This window comes from Polypterus senegalus, chromosome 14 (assembly GCF_016835505.1).
Source record: "Polypterus senegalus isolate Bchr_013 chromosome 14, ASM1683550v1, whole genome shotgun sequence".
Classification (NCBI taxonomy): Eukaryota; Metazoa; Chordata; class Cladistia; order Polypteriformes; family Polypteridae; genus Polypterus; species Polypterus senegalus.
The window spans coordinates 34,642,503-34,659,197 of record NC_053167.1 but is presented as its reverse complement, the minus strand read 5'-3'; the positions used below and the strand labels follow the sequence as shown (position 1 = coordinate 34,659,197).

Below are 16,695 nucleotides of genomic sequence, written 5' to 3'. Positions count from 1 at the left end.
TGGCCTTCTGCTGTTATGCACCTAAAATCTGGAATAGCCTGCCAATAGGAATTCGCCAGGCTAATACAGTAGAGCACTTTAAAACACTGCTGAAAACACATTACTTTAACATGGCCTTTTTATAACTTCACTTTAACTTAATCCTGATAATCTGTATGTTCAATTCATCATAATAACTATTCATGGTGGCTCTAAAATTCGTACTGACCCCTACTCTCTCTTCTGTTTCTTTTTCCAGTTTCTTTGTGGTGGCGGCCTGCGCCACCACCACCTACTCAAAGCATCATGATGCTCCAACAATGATGGATGGATTAAAAGCCAGAAGTCCACATGACCATCATCATCAAGTCCTTCCGTGAGAACCCTAAATCCAAAGAGGACTGTTTCATTTATGTTAGGTAGAATGCCCAGAGGGGACTGGGCGGTCTCATGGTCTGGAATCCCTACAGATTTTATTTTTTTTTCTCCTGCCATCTGGAGTTTTTCTTTTGCTTTTTCTGTCCACCCTGGCCATCGGACCTTACTCTTATTCTATGTTAATTAATGTTGACTTGTTTTATTTTTCTTATTGTGTCTTTTATCTTTCTATTCTTCATTATGTAAAGCACTTTGAGCTACTTTTTGTATGATAATGTGCTATATAAATAAATGTTGTTGTTGTTGTTGTTGTTGACAGTGAGCTAAGCTGTACAGAGATGGGGAGTTAAACAGGCTGGCTGGCCAGGATCACAAGAAGTTTGGTTTTTGCCAAGTTGAGCAATAGATGGTGGTCCTTTGTCCAGGTGGAGATATCTGTAAGACATGCAGAGACTCCAGCTGATACCATATAGTCCTTCAGAGGGAACAACAGGTACATCAGCATTGATAAGAGAATCCATGGGATTGGATGATGGAGCTTAGCGAGGTGGTATACAGAGAGAAAAACAGAGCATCCAGCACTGATCCTTGGGATGCACCTGTGCATGTCTGGTGTGCCCTTGACAACTCTTCTTGTCAGGACACACATTATGTTCTGCCCAGGATGTAGGACTCAAACCATTTGACAGCAGTCCTAATGATGCCCATGTCAGAGGCAGTGGCAAGAAGGGCATCACGGTTGACTGTGTTGAAGGCAGAGGACAGATCTAGCAGGATCACCACCAATCACCACCAGTAGCTCTAGCAAGTACTAACTGGTTGGCCACAGTTAGTAGAGCCATCCCTGTCAAGTGGTTAGTTGATTTTTTACATATTTTACTCCAGGGCAACTCACAAAGGTTAGGATACATTACAAATGTTTATGTAATAGTTTTTTTTTTTATATTCCAAGCAGAGGCAAATAACGTGGCTTGCTTAAATTCATACATTGTATCCAAACTTAGAAATAAACTAACAGCTGAAAGAAACTCTGATTTATGCTGCTTGACAAAACAAGAATATCTGGCTACCAAATTAAAAAACAAAATGCAGTAAACAAGAGAATAAAGACATTTTTTACAGGCAATGCAGAATGCTGTTTGCACCAATTTTGTAAGTGTTCTGCATTAAGTGATTTAATGGTTTACGAAGTATAAACATTTAAAGAATGCATTTAAGATACATACCATTTTCTGTTCTGTATAATAAAGAGTATAATCGCAGTAACTGGAACCAATGGATTTGCACTTTTGAAACCTATTAATTTCAGTACCATAGCATGAGGCACATAATCTAAAATGACAATAAAGTTGCAGATAGTAACATACTAACAATTTAGCTTGCACAAGCAAAAGCAAATTGTATCTCTCAGAATGCATTGTCCTTTTTTAAAACTGTTTGAAATGAGAATTTAAATCAGGTTTGCTACTGCAGTTAATGCACATGTACAGTAGTACACATTTATATTATAATATACAAAAATACACATTTGAACTGCAGACTAACTAAAGAGTGTTAGAAAAAAAGACTAAACCTTGAATTTTCTGAGTTTGGCATTTGTTTGAATTATTCATGATGTTTCGATCATATTTACTAAGCTATGTTTTAAACACCTAAGAAAACAAGGAAAATTTTAATAAATAAATAGACAAGTACACTTAAAGGTCACTTTATTAGGTACTACTGTCTTGTACCAGTTGTAACTCAATTTTGTCTCCAGAACATATTAAATTATTTCAGGCATAGATTCCACAACTTTCAGGAAATATTTCTTGATCATTGCTGATGAGATAGCATCATGCAATCCTGGCAGATTCTTTGATCACAATTATTTTGTGAACTTCATCCCAGCAGTACTCTGTTGGACTGAGAACTGGAGACTGTGCAGACTGTTAGAGTAAACTGTCTGTCATATTAGTAGAACCAGTTTGAGATGAGGCAAGCTTTGTTACTAGGCTTGGAAAGGGAAGGGTGTGGCCATAAAGGAATGCATTCTTGTGTATGCTGTGGGACTCAGATAATGCTCAGTTGATATTGCAAGGCTAATTGACTGCAATAATTATACTTTGTCCAAATTCATCCACTGCTTTTTTGCTGTTTCTAAGGTATAATAAGACAGTAAATGAAATGACTGACTATGACTTCATGCTGTATATAATGAGTTGAAAGCAGATGATTGGTTATTTGGAAGAGCAGGAATCTTTAAATTAAGAACAAGATGCATCTGGTTTTACGCACAAGCGCTTAGAAGGCAGTCAACAAGCCTTAAGGTGAGTGAATTCTTGCGAGATAAAACATTATTATTGAGCATTAATGCCTCTCCTCTTCTCTCATGAAAAATACTGAAGAAAAATAAGTAAACATTTCACCTACAATCTGCAATTTCAAATCCACAAAATTGCATTCTGGACTAAACATCACTCCCACTTCCGGCCCCCGTATGATGTCGTCACTTCCGGCTCAGCATAATGACATCATGTCCAGTCACCAAATGATGACGTCTCTTCTGGACCAGCATAGCGATGGCACTTTCGGTTACCAAATGATGACATCACTTCCGGTCTCAGATTTATAACATCACTTCCGCCTTTCCTGTTGTGACATTATTTCCCCACATACTTCCTTCCGGCCACCATTTTGTCTATAAAAACGACCTACTTACAGCTATTTGTTATCAAATGTCTCTGATTTTTTATCCAAAAAACTATGTTTTCTCTTGCAAATCTTCTGGACATTATAAGGGGCAATTCCCCAACTCTTTTCAAGTTCTCTCATCTTGTTTATTTCATCACACTGGTGAAGTGGCCACTGAATATAAATGTATGCATACATATATAAGCTAATAAAGGGACCAGCACTTTTATAGACACGCTTTCAATACATAAGTTCTACTTGTACTGTTGGTATACAGATTGGATTTAACTGGCCAATCTTTATCATCTCAATAGAAGGTGAAGGGGTTCTAATAGTAAACTTAAAAAAATAATTAAGCTTGGAAAATCAGTACATTTTGTTGGGATTATGTTGGCTAAAAATAAAAAACAACAGCATCTGCACAAGCACAAAAAGTAACCTAAGCACCAAAAATACAATCTGTACACCATTATCCGCTATACAAACTGTAGTTTATGTTAACTGGTATTTAGAGTAAGAATAAGTAAATGTAGTTGTGCAGCTGAATGTTCATTTGTAAATAAAGTTCATGAATTAAATAATGATTATTAACTAGCGGGCTTTGCCCCCTGCTTGCTTTGCTCGCCCCCCTGGGGTGAGGTACACGCCAGCCACTTCATGTCTCTGTCTCTTGCATTGTGAAAAGGGGGGATTGAGCACATGCTAAGGAGATGCGGTCGGATCAGCTGCTGGCTTGCTGCTGCTGTTGCCGAGTTGTGTGTTCTGCTTGTCGCGCTGCGCATTGATCATTTAAAAGCCTGTACAGCAGCTGTCCTTTTGTCTCACTGCCTTGTCTCGCGGGATGTTAAAGTGTCTCCAAGAAAATCATGTATTGTCTCCTTCCAATATTTTTTTTTTATAATAGAAAGATAATAATAATAATAATAATAATAATAATAATAATAATAATGTACCTAATAAGACAATTCTTTAGCAGCATGTTACAGAAAAGAGACACAACCACTAATGTTAAAATGAATTCAATCCTACTTTCTGGCAAGAGGCGAAGATTTATAAGTAAGCACCCACAAACATTTCAATAATGTTCCTTTTTGGTCAAGAGAGCCCAAATTCATCATTTTAATCTTTCATTAGTAGAAATGATGAAAGAGCAGCTTGGATATATCTACCTATATGATTTACATGCAGTTTCAAAAAGCTCATCGTGAACTTGGCTAATTCAACAGGAATGTAATAGTCTGTTTGTAAATTTGTCAAAAACTATATGCTGCACACAAATGATTTATTAATAGTTAACTTTAACATATTTCAAAGGTTAATGATGGATAAAATGCATTTGTGAAAATGTGCTCAGTAGTAAAATCAATGCCAGTTAACTGTTGATTGAAAGCTGATGGTTTTAAAACACTATATCAGTAGGGCAGCACAAATTTGAAGGTTGAAGTTGTCTGTGTGTTTGATACAGACATAAAACATACACAACACTTTTGATTTTCCACCAAGTGCCCCTTCAGCTGCAGCTCTGCAGGAGTATTTTGTTTAGTTGTGAAGATGTAGGCTTCAGTGAGGTTCAGTCAGTGTTCAATTTGTGGTCTGTAGATTTAACAGACTTTGTACTTGTATGCTTACCCTGCTTGTGAAAAATTAATCTTTTATTATACATTGTTTACTTTTTTCTTTTACTATATATTCTTGACTGTTTTGTTTAAAATATTATCATGTATTAGTCTATGAGAAAGTATTTCCTGGGCTCTGCCAAGAGAAAAAGTTCTTTCATTTCCAAATATTTCTAACAATCAGGGCAAACTCCTCCTTAAACCCTGATTGACATAGTATACCAAAACACTGTTACCTTAAAGTTCTAAAAAGCATTACCATACCTTGTCAGTTGTACCCTCTATAAGTACTGATCTCCAGACATGCTCCACAACTGCTAATTTGCTCAACCCTGAGACTTTTGAATTGCTACCCTCTGTAACTGTCTAAAATTCTGCATATTCCAACAACTCCTGGAGAAAACAATGGCCAGAACACTCCTCAGCTAACACAGAAGGAAAGGGAGTGAAAGCAAAAATGCTGGACCTGCATTCACTCTTCAAGATTTCCAAATGAGATTTTCCTGGCAAAGTCTTACATTACTTAAATGACTGTTAAATATAAGCTGCACTGTAAGTATAAAATTAGTATTAGTTTCATGATGTTTTTGTTGTTCTTATTTTGTCTCTGTTGTGAGTTTGAGGTGGTACTGTAAGCAGAACATTGCATTTCTGAACATTGAACCTGGTCCATTTGTGGACCTAATGGTCCCTTCTGTACACAGAAGCTCTTTAGAAATCCTTATTATAGCTGAAACGTTATACAGTAGTCTGTTTAATAGTCAAACACAAAACATACAAAATCATTTACTAGGTAAAAGTGATAAAAAAGGCAGGCTTCATTCACATTTAAAGAAAAAAATGCACATATATCATAAGAGGATGATGCTAAAGTATTCTGTATGTTACAGTGGTTTCTTGCCATAGTGTCAATCCTTTCCACTGCACATTTGTTCTTCCCACCACTACCACCATATTGCCCTACCTTGTGCCTCATGCTACATAAGGTATCACAGCTGATCCTGTTTACCTGGGACTATTTCTGGGTGAGCGCTAACTAGCTCTTTGGGCTTAAAAGGTAGGCTGAGAGCTGGAAAGGAGGAGGAGGAGGAGCCGCATCAAGAGGAAAAAGAGTGTGGAGTGCAAGCAATGGAGTTGATGTCCTGGAGTGGAGGAGACATTGCTGTACAGAGGATCCAGACCTGCTGAATTATTCATAGAGGAGCAGTAAAGGATTGAGTGCAGAGATGGAGAGAGTGGGTTAGTCTGGGAAGATGTGCTTTGGAGGCAATGTGGCGATGGGAACAGTGTGTGACATTTGCTGGGGTCTTTGCCTAATATTCCTGGAAGTCCTAGATGGCAGAAGTGCTATAACAGTGCTGTATATGGGTTGGATATGGGTGGCACTTGCCCAGGAAAAGAATTTTTATATGAAACAAAACCTCCTGGTGGTGTCTACTGTTCTTGTGTTTTATCCAATAATTTTTTTATGACTTTTATGAATTATTTAAGTATTTGCACTGAACTTATGCATTTGAAGTTTAACGTTTGGACACTGAGCTATTGTCTGTGTTTCTGCTTGTCGGTGGTTCTTCAAGGTTATGACTATTCAAAAGTGTAGTCTGCCGTGGGCTGCTGGCATGGGGCTTTACAAATAGTTCATCTGGAATTTCTTTCATAATATCTTTATATTAAGTTCTGAAGAGAAACAATTAAAATGTGAAAAATGTGCACTGTCCAACTTGACAAGGCCATGTCCGTCATGTTGTTGTAGGAAAGGTGAAGAAAATGAATGGTTATATGAATGGGCATTTGTTTCATGGCCAGGTAACAAGTTCAGCTCTTTGTTGATTGTCAAAAATATTCCAAAGACAAAGATGTTTAAAAGCATTGAGGCGATTCTGAAAGTGAATGAATACATACTTTTAAAAAAGATAATAAAACTAAGAGGATGATTTAACTATATAAAGAACTTCTTTTTAACTTCATACAGACAGTAGACTGCAGTCATTGTGTACTAATGTATATATATATTTATTGAAAGTGCTTTTTTCATAGTCGGTATTATTGGATTTCTTGATGTGTAGTAAGTGAACATTTTGACTGTTTTTTGCAATATATGGGAGTGTCGCCTGTATTCATTTGCATGCAGGTTACACTATTAAAACTTAAATTCCAGGGGATAAAACTTTAGGATTGGAGGACACAGCGGAAAACTCTTTCACTTGTACGCTGTCTTTCTTCATAAAGTCTTAAACTTCGAAACACAGAGAAAAGCAAGATACATGTCAGGCTTAAGAAAACCGACTCTGCACTAGTTCAATGTATTATTTCTTGGATTCCACCCACCGTGCTTCTCTTTCTCTTTGCACTGTAGCCGCCGTCGCTCCTCCTACTCGGACCGTTTGACAGACTGACGTCGGCAGCCGGTCATATCGAGGACACGGAAAAGGCAGCTTGTAGATCGTTAGACTGTGGTGAGAAATGGCGATGTTCCGGAGCTTGGAGACTGGATGGAAGAAGACTGGTGAAGCAGAAGGTGACAGGGATCCTTCAGAATTCGTCTGCCCGGTTTGCCTGGAGATCTACGATCGACCAGTAACAACGATTTGCAACCACACGTAAGTTAGCTTCTCCGTTGGTGCGCAGTTCGTCCATGAGGAAGTGTAATTTCTTTGTGATCGAGCAATTAAATGTTGTTTAGCCGAAAAAAGTGGCATAGGCAGTTCATTTATAGTTGTTCAGTTGACCCAGCATTATTGGCGAAATTGTTATGTTATTCAAATGTTTCTCATTAACAATCAGATATTTACACGAATGCCAAATATACAGTATGTTCTTTCGGTTTTGTTTACATGTAGCTCCGGCCGCGGGCATGCTGGGAAGTGAAGTTTCTACATGTTCTCGCCTCCTAAAGGAAAACGTCGCTGCTCGTGTTTGTGACTACAAGTACCGACAAGACTTTAGGCGTTTATCATCTTGCTTAAGTTTCCCTTTCTCATGAAACCTGGATTATGTTTTCTCTTTGGCTAATAGACGACGTATAATATGTATGCGCTTTGTGTTTTTAACACTTGTCGTGTTTACACGGTAATCTGTTTTCCTTGAGTGTTGTCGATTACATTGTGTGATTCATATCTTTTTAAATGAATAATATCGTTTGCCTCACGTGCTTTAATTAATGGTGTAAGTAGTTTGTATTGTGTACTTAATGAAAAATAGATCTTTCAGGATAATACTTGAAAGCGTTGCTGAAAAATAACAAATGGTGCCTGTTTCAGCTTTAGTTTCCTAAGAGCATGACTCAGTTTAATATGGCTGAAGTGAACAATTCTGAACACTGGCAGTAAGGTCAGCCTTTTTCATTTAGTATGTATTGCCATGTTATAAGTAACTGATGTACTATATATGGCTCTTAATATTTAAACATTTTGTAGTGTAGTTTACGTAGGACACAACAATGCGCTATGCAGGTTTTTTCCTTTTTTATCTAGTTATTGTCCAGTTTTATTTGACAGGAATCAGCATCAGAGGTTTTAGATAAAATTCAGTGAAGAATTAAGTAAGCAATTATAGCTAGCATTATAGCTGTTTATTCTGATTAGTTCTGTTAATATTAGTCAGTGTCATATTTTTGTTCCCCATATATTCTGGTATCCTTTGTCTACTTAAAACTTTGAAGTTCACCCTGTTTTATATTAGCCCCGTTAGGGCTAAAATATCCATCCATCCATCCATTGTCTAACCCGCTGAATCCGAACACAGGGTCACGGGAGTCTGCTGGAGCCAATCCCAGCCAACACAGGGCACAAGGCAGGAACCAAACCTCGGTAGGGTGCCAACCCACCTCAGGACACACACACAAACACACCCACACACCAAGCACACACTAGGGCCAATTTAGAATCGCCAATCCACCTAACCAGCATGTCTTTGGACTGTGGGAGGAAACCGGAGCGCCCGGAGGAAACCCACGCAGACAACAACAACATTTATTTATATAGCACATTTTCATACAAACAGTAGCTCAAAGTACTTTACATATTAAAGAATAGAAAAATGAAAGACACAATTATAAAACAAAATAAATCAACATTAACATCGAATAAGAGTAAGGTTCAATGGCCAGGGGGGACAGAAAAAACAAAAAAACTCCAGACGGCTGGAGAAAAAATAAAATCTGTAGGGATTAGGGATAGACACAGGGAGAACATGCAAACTCCACGCAGGGAGGACCCGGGAAGCGAACCCAGGTCTCCTAACTGCGAGGCACCACTGCGCCACCGTGCCGCCCGGGCTAAAATATGCAATAGCTAAAATATTTTTACTACGTTAAATGTAATATGTATTGAGTACAGCAGAATATAACTTACATTTCCTATAAAAACTAATTGAAGTATCAAAATCCCACTGTAAGAATTTTATCCCCCTAAATAATTAAAAATTAAGTAATGTTTTCAATATTATATTTTACATTTTGAAGTGTAGGATGTTATGAAGTAACAGTGTACAACCTTATATGTGGGTGGGTTATGTGGAAGTGATGAACAGCACAGATTACATTCTACCAATCTGCTTAATATTTCTCTTAAATTCATAATTGTAAAAGATGCTGCCTATGAAGGAAAGCAGTTATCAATTATTTGATAGCCCAATGTTCACTCACAAGACGCAGGGCTTTAAATACTGTATTATTAACATTGCACTAAATTAATAAGATTTTGGAGGAAATGTACATTTATCAGTTTTCAAAACCCTGTTCAATTCAGGATTATGAGTCAGATGCTAGCATCTGGCAGAAAGAAATTACTAATCCTAGGTAGGAACACCAGTCCACCAAAGAGCACCAGTTTGGAAGTGCCAGTTAACCTAAGCTGCACATCTCTATGTATTGTAGGAGGAAAACCTACATTGTCAGTCCTCTGAAAGTTAGAGCCAGCAAAAATAGACATTTCAACAACATTGGAAATTGTTAACAATATGATATCAAATGGCTTAGGAGCCTGTATGTCAAAAGGGAAAATGTTTCTATTAGTTATTTAATTTAATATACATACAGGATTATTAAATGCTTTATTTTGCAAGTAACATTATAAACTTTTCATTATAATGTTAATTGCCCGAGTCATATTTTTATATAATACAGGCAAAGAAAATAAAAAAAGAATGTTTTAATTGTGATCTTTCACTTTATTTAGGGAGAGAAAATGATTTTTGGGAAATAAAAGAAAGAAATTATATAGAAAGGTGGACCATTGTAAGTGATCACAATATATATGAGGCAAGCTAAACTAAGTAATAGGAGGACTGCTATTTAGGTTCTACAACATATATACTGTATTACTATAGAGGTATTGAGAATTGGCACCATCTCATCCTCCATGCCGATAACAGTGTAGTGTGCTGAGCTCCCTTCTGAACTGCTTGCTCACTACTTACTGTGTGGCCATACACTGCACCATCCTCATCATTAAATATTCTTATAATCACCACCATCAGGCCTAATCTCCAAAAATAATGAGATCACTAACAACAGCAACAGTCTCACTCTTAATGTCAGCAAAACCAAGGAGCTAATCATAGACACCAGGAAAAAGAAGGCAGATGACAATGCCAACATCTACTGTACATTGGAGGGAATGTTCTTGAAAGGGCAAGCAGCTTCACATTTTTTTGGATTGACTGTCATCATTGAGCTGAAGTGTCAAAAAGGTTCATCAGTTCTACTCTACTGTCTCTATTTCCTCATGCATTTGAGGCCCAGTCACATTTCTAAACCTGCTCTCATGAACTTCTACGGGTTCAAGTTATCAATCCTCATTGGCTACATCATATCCTGATATGCATCTGCTGAGCTCAAGATCGCAAAGCACTGCACTGGCGGCACAGGATATTACTGGCATCCAGTTGCCTTCTGTTATGGTCATATACAACACTAAAGGCTGGTTTACAGTTGATGAGCCTGAATCGAGTGTGAGGGCTGTGCAGTAAAAATGACACCAGACAGACCAGCAAACTCCTGTGCATGGCTTGTGCATGCTGAGTTTTCTTTGCCTGCTCTTCATGGAATTTTTTCTAACTACACTGCAGTGTGGATGTGACACTGTGTATCCAAAGTGGCCAGTTTTGGATAAGAATCTGGTTATGTGTGCGCTAGTATTATGAATGAACATTTAAATATGGCTCAACAAGTCATCAAAGTTCATCTGTTCATCATGCAGGACCCCCACTCACGAGAACATTATACTTGCCCTTCCTTTACAGCTTTTGGTCAATTCACCTTCTTTTTTTTTAAGCCCTTATAAACTCTCCCACACTGCTTATAAATATTCCCTGCACAGTTATACAGCATAAACCCTTTGTATTCTCTTAAATATTAGGTAAGATTAATTGAAATTATGTATGTAAACACACTGTTTATATACAGTAAAACCTAAATATTATTTTAAAGATTTCGAGTGTCTTCGTTATCACATATGTTACAGCCATTACAATAGACAGGCCACCAGCAATAAATACGTACAATGCAAGAAAAATTGTATACAGTAAATGTGTGTACAGTGACACTAAACGTACGTACATGTACTAAGTACTGTAAGTAGAAAATTAATTATAGTTACTCACCAACAATGACACGATGGCTTGTCCAATAACGATGAGTTTAGTTTTACTGCACAACAAAGGAGAGCGTTACAGCTCTTCCAAAGGAGCCTCTTCAGGCGATTGTGTAGCACTGCCATTGTTGTTCTTCCGGCAGACTTCTGGCTAAGGCTAGGTTCTGGCTAAGAAAGAACATTTTCATACTCTATTTTGTATATTGTAACACAACTGTCAGTGATATTTTCAGAAACATAGCTGACAGGTTTTGATGTACATTTTAGCATTTGCTTGATAAGTGGTATAAAAAATAGTTGAATTTGGATGGGAAGTCATAATTCGCAAAAAAGAAATATTTTTCTGTCAGTATAGTTATCATTAAATTACTTGTTTATGCTGTCCATCATATCTTGTCATTTATTCTAAAAGTGATCACTAAAACCTAAAAAAAAGTATGTAATAAGTAATATTTGTCCAAAATGAGTAAACTTAAACATGATTAATAACTACATAGCCAATGGTGCACATAATACTCTGATACAGGGCATTGCGTGTGACTGATTTATTTTTTAAAGTATATTTTTTCAGTCTTTCTAAAAATTTCATCCTTACATACTGTATAATGTGGCATTAAAATTACATTCCACAAGACCTGTGGTACTTTTGCTGAAATGTATAGTCCGAATAAAACCAGTTCTCTTACCTTTTTTAAAACTTGTTTTAATCCTGTATTTCTTGCTGCCACTATTAACCAAATACAATTAATGTGCGGAATGAGAAAGAGCAATCTACTGACATCAAGCTTTTTTTTTCCTTTTTCTTTTTCTTAATCAGGTTTTGCTACTCCTGTCTTCAAGAGTGTTTACGCCCTAAGAAACCTGTGTGTGCAGTGTGCCGGTCTCAGCTTAATAAATGGTCACCAGCAGTTAAGCTGGATGCTCTAATACAGAAGTCCCAGGGAAAATGTAAGGGGTGCCATACCCAGGTTTGTACCAAGATGTGTAACGTTCGAAGTATTAAGTAAATGAGTGCTTGTGGTATCAGAATATTTTAATATATTTTAAAATTGTTCATTGTTTATGTTGTTTTTTAACAATGATGATTAATTTTGTTTTGCAGTAGCTTATGTCAACAGAGCAATGCACTGTAAATTCTTTGTAAACAATTGCTTTAATACCATAGCAGGCTTCTATACGGCTGACACTCCACCAAATTCTCCATATTTTCTGCCTTGGTCATGTATTCAGGTAATTTTTTTCTTGATATTGTCACATGTTTTGACATTACTTTTATATAAAGAGTCAGGTAATGGTTTGCAAAATGCTTTTAATATTCATGCTAAGTGTTCAAATTATTTTTTGTTTTATCTTTCTTTTTGATTAATGAAGAGATGGCCATTTAGTTGCTACTTTTCATTAATAATTTATATATCACTTTTAAAACGTGCAGCCTGCTCTTTCTGATGTGCATTGACTGATAAGATGAAAGGACATAGCACAGAGTGAGGAAAGTTCAACTCATGATTAAATAGCTAGTGAGGTTATTATGGTACATAGGCAAACATTGTCCTGAAAAGTATCATGTTAGATTTACTTTTTCAGTATTCCTGGAGAACATAGACATTGAAGATCGGCATTTTCTTTTGTCAATTGGTCAAGAAACAACTTAAGAAAACTGCCCTCACTATCATGTTAGATAACATTAGAATGCACTACCGTAACTCTAAGGCAGTGTTTCCCAACTTCTGTCCTCGGGGCACACCAACCAGATTCCTAATCCGTGACAACACCTGATAACACTGAAAAGCACAGAAGCATGATTTTAATCTAATAATTTATAAGATATTTAGAAATATTTTTGCTTTTGCTATAGATTTAAATACTTAACTCTCTTTTGTTGATTTCATTATATTTTGCCCTTTCTCTGTGCAGTTTTTCCCCTTCGTTGTATCTTATTAATGACAATTAAAAAAGGGCAGAGCAGACACGCTGGCAAATAACACTGAATAATCAAAGGCTGCAACTACTTCATCAGACCCACTAATCCTCTTTAATAAAACCCCTGTGTGCGTCCAGGTGTCCGTGTGTCTTCTGGTGAAGTGCGCATGCGCGGGGCCACACGGCACATGTTCAGTCTCTTCCTGTGTATTCCCTGTGCAGAGAGAGAGAGACACACACAGGTGCGTGCGCAAGAGACACACACACACACAGGTGCGCGCGCGCGAGAGACACACAGACAGACACACACACAGGCGCGCGCTTGCATTGTTGCAATGTTACTTTTCTTGGTTGTTTATTAAATTACAAATTTTTCAAATGTTCTTTTTTTCCCTGTGTTCCCAGTGTTAGTTTTCTCTGTTGTTCAAGGTTTTCTTAGTGTTATTCAATGTTTTTACATTTAGTTTACTATTACGCTGTGCATTCAATGGTATAATTAACTATATTTGTGCTTAAAAACTTAAATATATATTTACATACAGTTCATACAGTCTGGAACGGATTAATTGTATTTACATACAATCTTATGGGGGAAATTACTTCGGTTCATGACCAAATTGGGTTACAACCAGTAACCCCAGAGTTTTGGAACGAATTATGGTCTTGAACCGAGGTTCCACTGTATTACTGTCAGAGAGAATTACAGGCATTTTACGGAAATACAAACCAGTATTACTGAGAGAGAAAATTAAAGGCATGCAATACAGTGACGAATATTACAGCCACATACAAGGTCTCTTGCCATTTAATATAGAATGTTCCTACTAATGTTTATGCACTACTGTTCTAGCGCCCATTATTGTAACGGGCTTAATGTCTAGTTAGTAAATAATGGATTAATTAAACAATTAGAACACCTAGAAAAGTAGAATGAAAATCAAGATGAAAATATCTCTCAATTATAAAAAAAAATCCTGGAGAGAAACAGTAGGGTGACGAGATGTGATCTTCACGTTAAGATCACGGAAGACGCTTAAAAGACCCGCGAGACTAAACATATTATCCACGGAGTGTCTCGTGGGGACCTTAAACATAAGACTTTGTGCCAAGAGATTGAGCCAGGACCGTCACGCAGGGATGTAGAACATGAGATTCATGCAAGACACGCCTTACTTACAACCAAATAAGAGCACAGGCAGCAACACACTCAGTCGTGTTTTGGCTTTGAGCACACGCAGATCCAGGGCTCTCAGTACATGTAAAGCGTATAAGGACAATACATTATAAATGAAACATAGACTACTAAGCAAAGAAGAAAGCAGCGCGGAGAAAACAGACTCGAAAGTGTTGGAGAGACAAAAAAGAAAAAGAATAATCTACGTGCAAATTCAGAAAATAAGGAAAGTAATTATCAGCCCGTAACAAATGGAACTGAAAAAAAAGCATATCCAATCCGGATGTTGTCGCTATACACATGCAGATTAGATTAGATTAGATTAGATTAGAGACTATGAAAGCAGTGGAATTCGAAATGCTCAAAAAAAAAAAAAAGAGTTGGTGCGATACACATGTGGAGAAAGTTAAAGAATATGAAAGTAGGAAAATTACAAAGCATAAATAAAAAAGTAAAGATTACAATAGCGCAAATAAATAGAAATTATTACTCAAAAAAGGGAAAATAATCACCACAGACCAGGAGTCATTGAAACAGAAGCAGGATAAAGCGAGGTCAGAAATAAAAGACAGAGTAGAAAACAAAGTAGAACGTCATAAGGAGGTTAAAAAATAAGGGGGCCAAACACTTGCAGGGCAGGTTAGAGATAATGAAAACTGGAATTCAAAAGACTCAAAAAAAAATGTAGGCGCGAAACACATGCAGAGCAAGATACAGAATATGAAAGCAACAAACAACGACAATGTCAAAACAAAGAAAGTAAACATCGCATTAACGCAAAGAAAGAGAAATTATTACTCGGAGAAATAAGGAAAAGGCGAATAGAGATCGAATATATGGACATATGTGATGTGTCAGAAGTATGTAAATATTGTAAGGCTTTGAAGTTTAAGTCAAGAGAATTTCAAAAACGGAGTTTACCTCACCTGCATTTATTGGTTAATTTGCAAAAAAATTTATTAACTGCTGATGATTTAGATCGTTTTGTCAGTGCTGAAATTCCAAACAGAGACACCTATCCTGAATTATGGTACAAAGTCATTAAACACAAGTCTCATTGACCTCATTAAAAAGATTAAGCACATTGGGACTCTAAAGATTCCAAACATTGTTTTTACAGAAGTTCTGAAATAAAAGTGAAACTAATGAAATAGCAACAATTCAAAGAAAAAAAAATCTTAAAAGTGTGTATCCCATATAACTCCCATATAACAGCTTGGTACATTTTAACATATATATGCTCTAAGGTAATGGTTTATGTTGACCGAGAAACAAGGGAGAACTATACTACCAGTAAACTAAACTGTATATAGCCGGTTCAATTTGAAACAGTGAACATTTTAAAAGAAATACAAATACATAAATAAATGATAAATATAGGATTCCCAGTAGTAGGGAATTAACACCAGGAGTCTTATAAACTGGGACACTTCACATCTCCATTTAACTAATTCATGCCTTGAATAAACCTAAAACACGTTGGTGCTCAGTATTTTCATTACTAATTTTAACCTGTAAGAATTATGGTTTTTGGGCTATAGATGACAAAGTTTAAGTTTAAGTTAGAGAGGTGTAAATAAATCTATATTTTCAATCAAAAGTGAGTCTTGCTTTTATCTGGTTACCAAAACATGTAAAAGATTTGTTAATATAATAACACAAACATATGGATATTATTTCACTCTTAAAATCTGCGCATATATACGTCCTGTGTAATGAAGTAGAGGATTGCCCCATGAGTGCTTCCTGCTGTTGCTTCATGTGGCTGATGTTTTAATTTCTCCATGCTGTTTCGAACTGAAACTGAACACGAGTTTATTTCATCTCATAGAATGCATCAGTCACAGTCATTGTGGTTATAACTTTTAGAAATAACATATTATTCATGCTTATATAATTACTGAACAACCACTTGTCCCATTGGTGTGTCTTTATATTACAATATGAGATGGAGTTCTAGTGGTTGAGCATTTTCTGTGTGCTGTCTGTCACAGCTGCTCTGTGGTATCCCTTCAGCAATGACTAAGTAGCATACTAAACAGTTTAAATCCTAGGCAGGTCGCGAGTAAAAACAAAGTAACATAATATTTACAGCTTGAGAGATTATATATTATACGTGTGTCAGAATTAATACAACCTGTTATTTATGGTGTGAAGCACTGTGTCTGTAAACTTGTCATAAGAGGTCCATGGCAAAGCGTGATTTCTAAATAAATATTTGGGTCCCGGAGTATGTAGGCTTCAAACAGGTGCGGGGTGGGTGCACACTGGCACTGTGGTGGGGTTGATTGGGGTGCTTGGCTGATCACGCATTGATGTGCAAATGCGATTGGATCAGTCAGGTGCCTCATTCACCTCCCAG

General features: G+C 36.8%; 1 protein-coding gene across 1 annotated transcript in view; it reads left to right on the top strand.

Moving 5' to 3' along the window:
- Positions 1 to 7,036: 7,036 nt before the first annotated feature.
- Positions 7,037 to 16,695, top strand: part of rnf114 (ring finger protein 114) — a 29,936-nt gene continuing 20,277 nt past the window's right edge. Inside the window, exons 1-2 of the mRNA XM_039734466.1 lie at positions 7,037 to 7,246; positions 12,057 to 12,207. Of these exons, the coding sequence (XP_039590400.1) occupies positions 7,110 to 7,246; positions 12,057 to 12,207 (288 nt within the window). The 5' untranslated portion in view covers positions 7,037 to 7,109. The remainder of the gene's footprint in view (positions 7,247 to 12,056; positions 12,208 to 16,695) is intronic.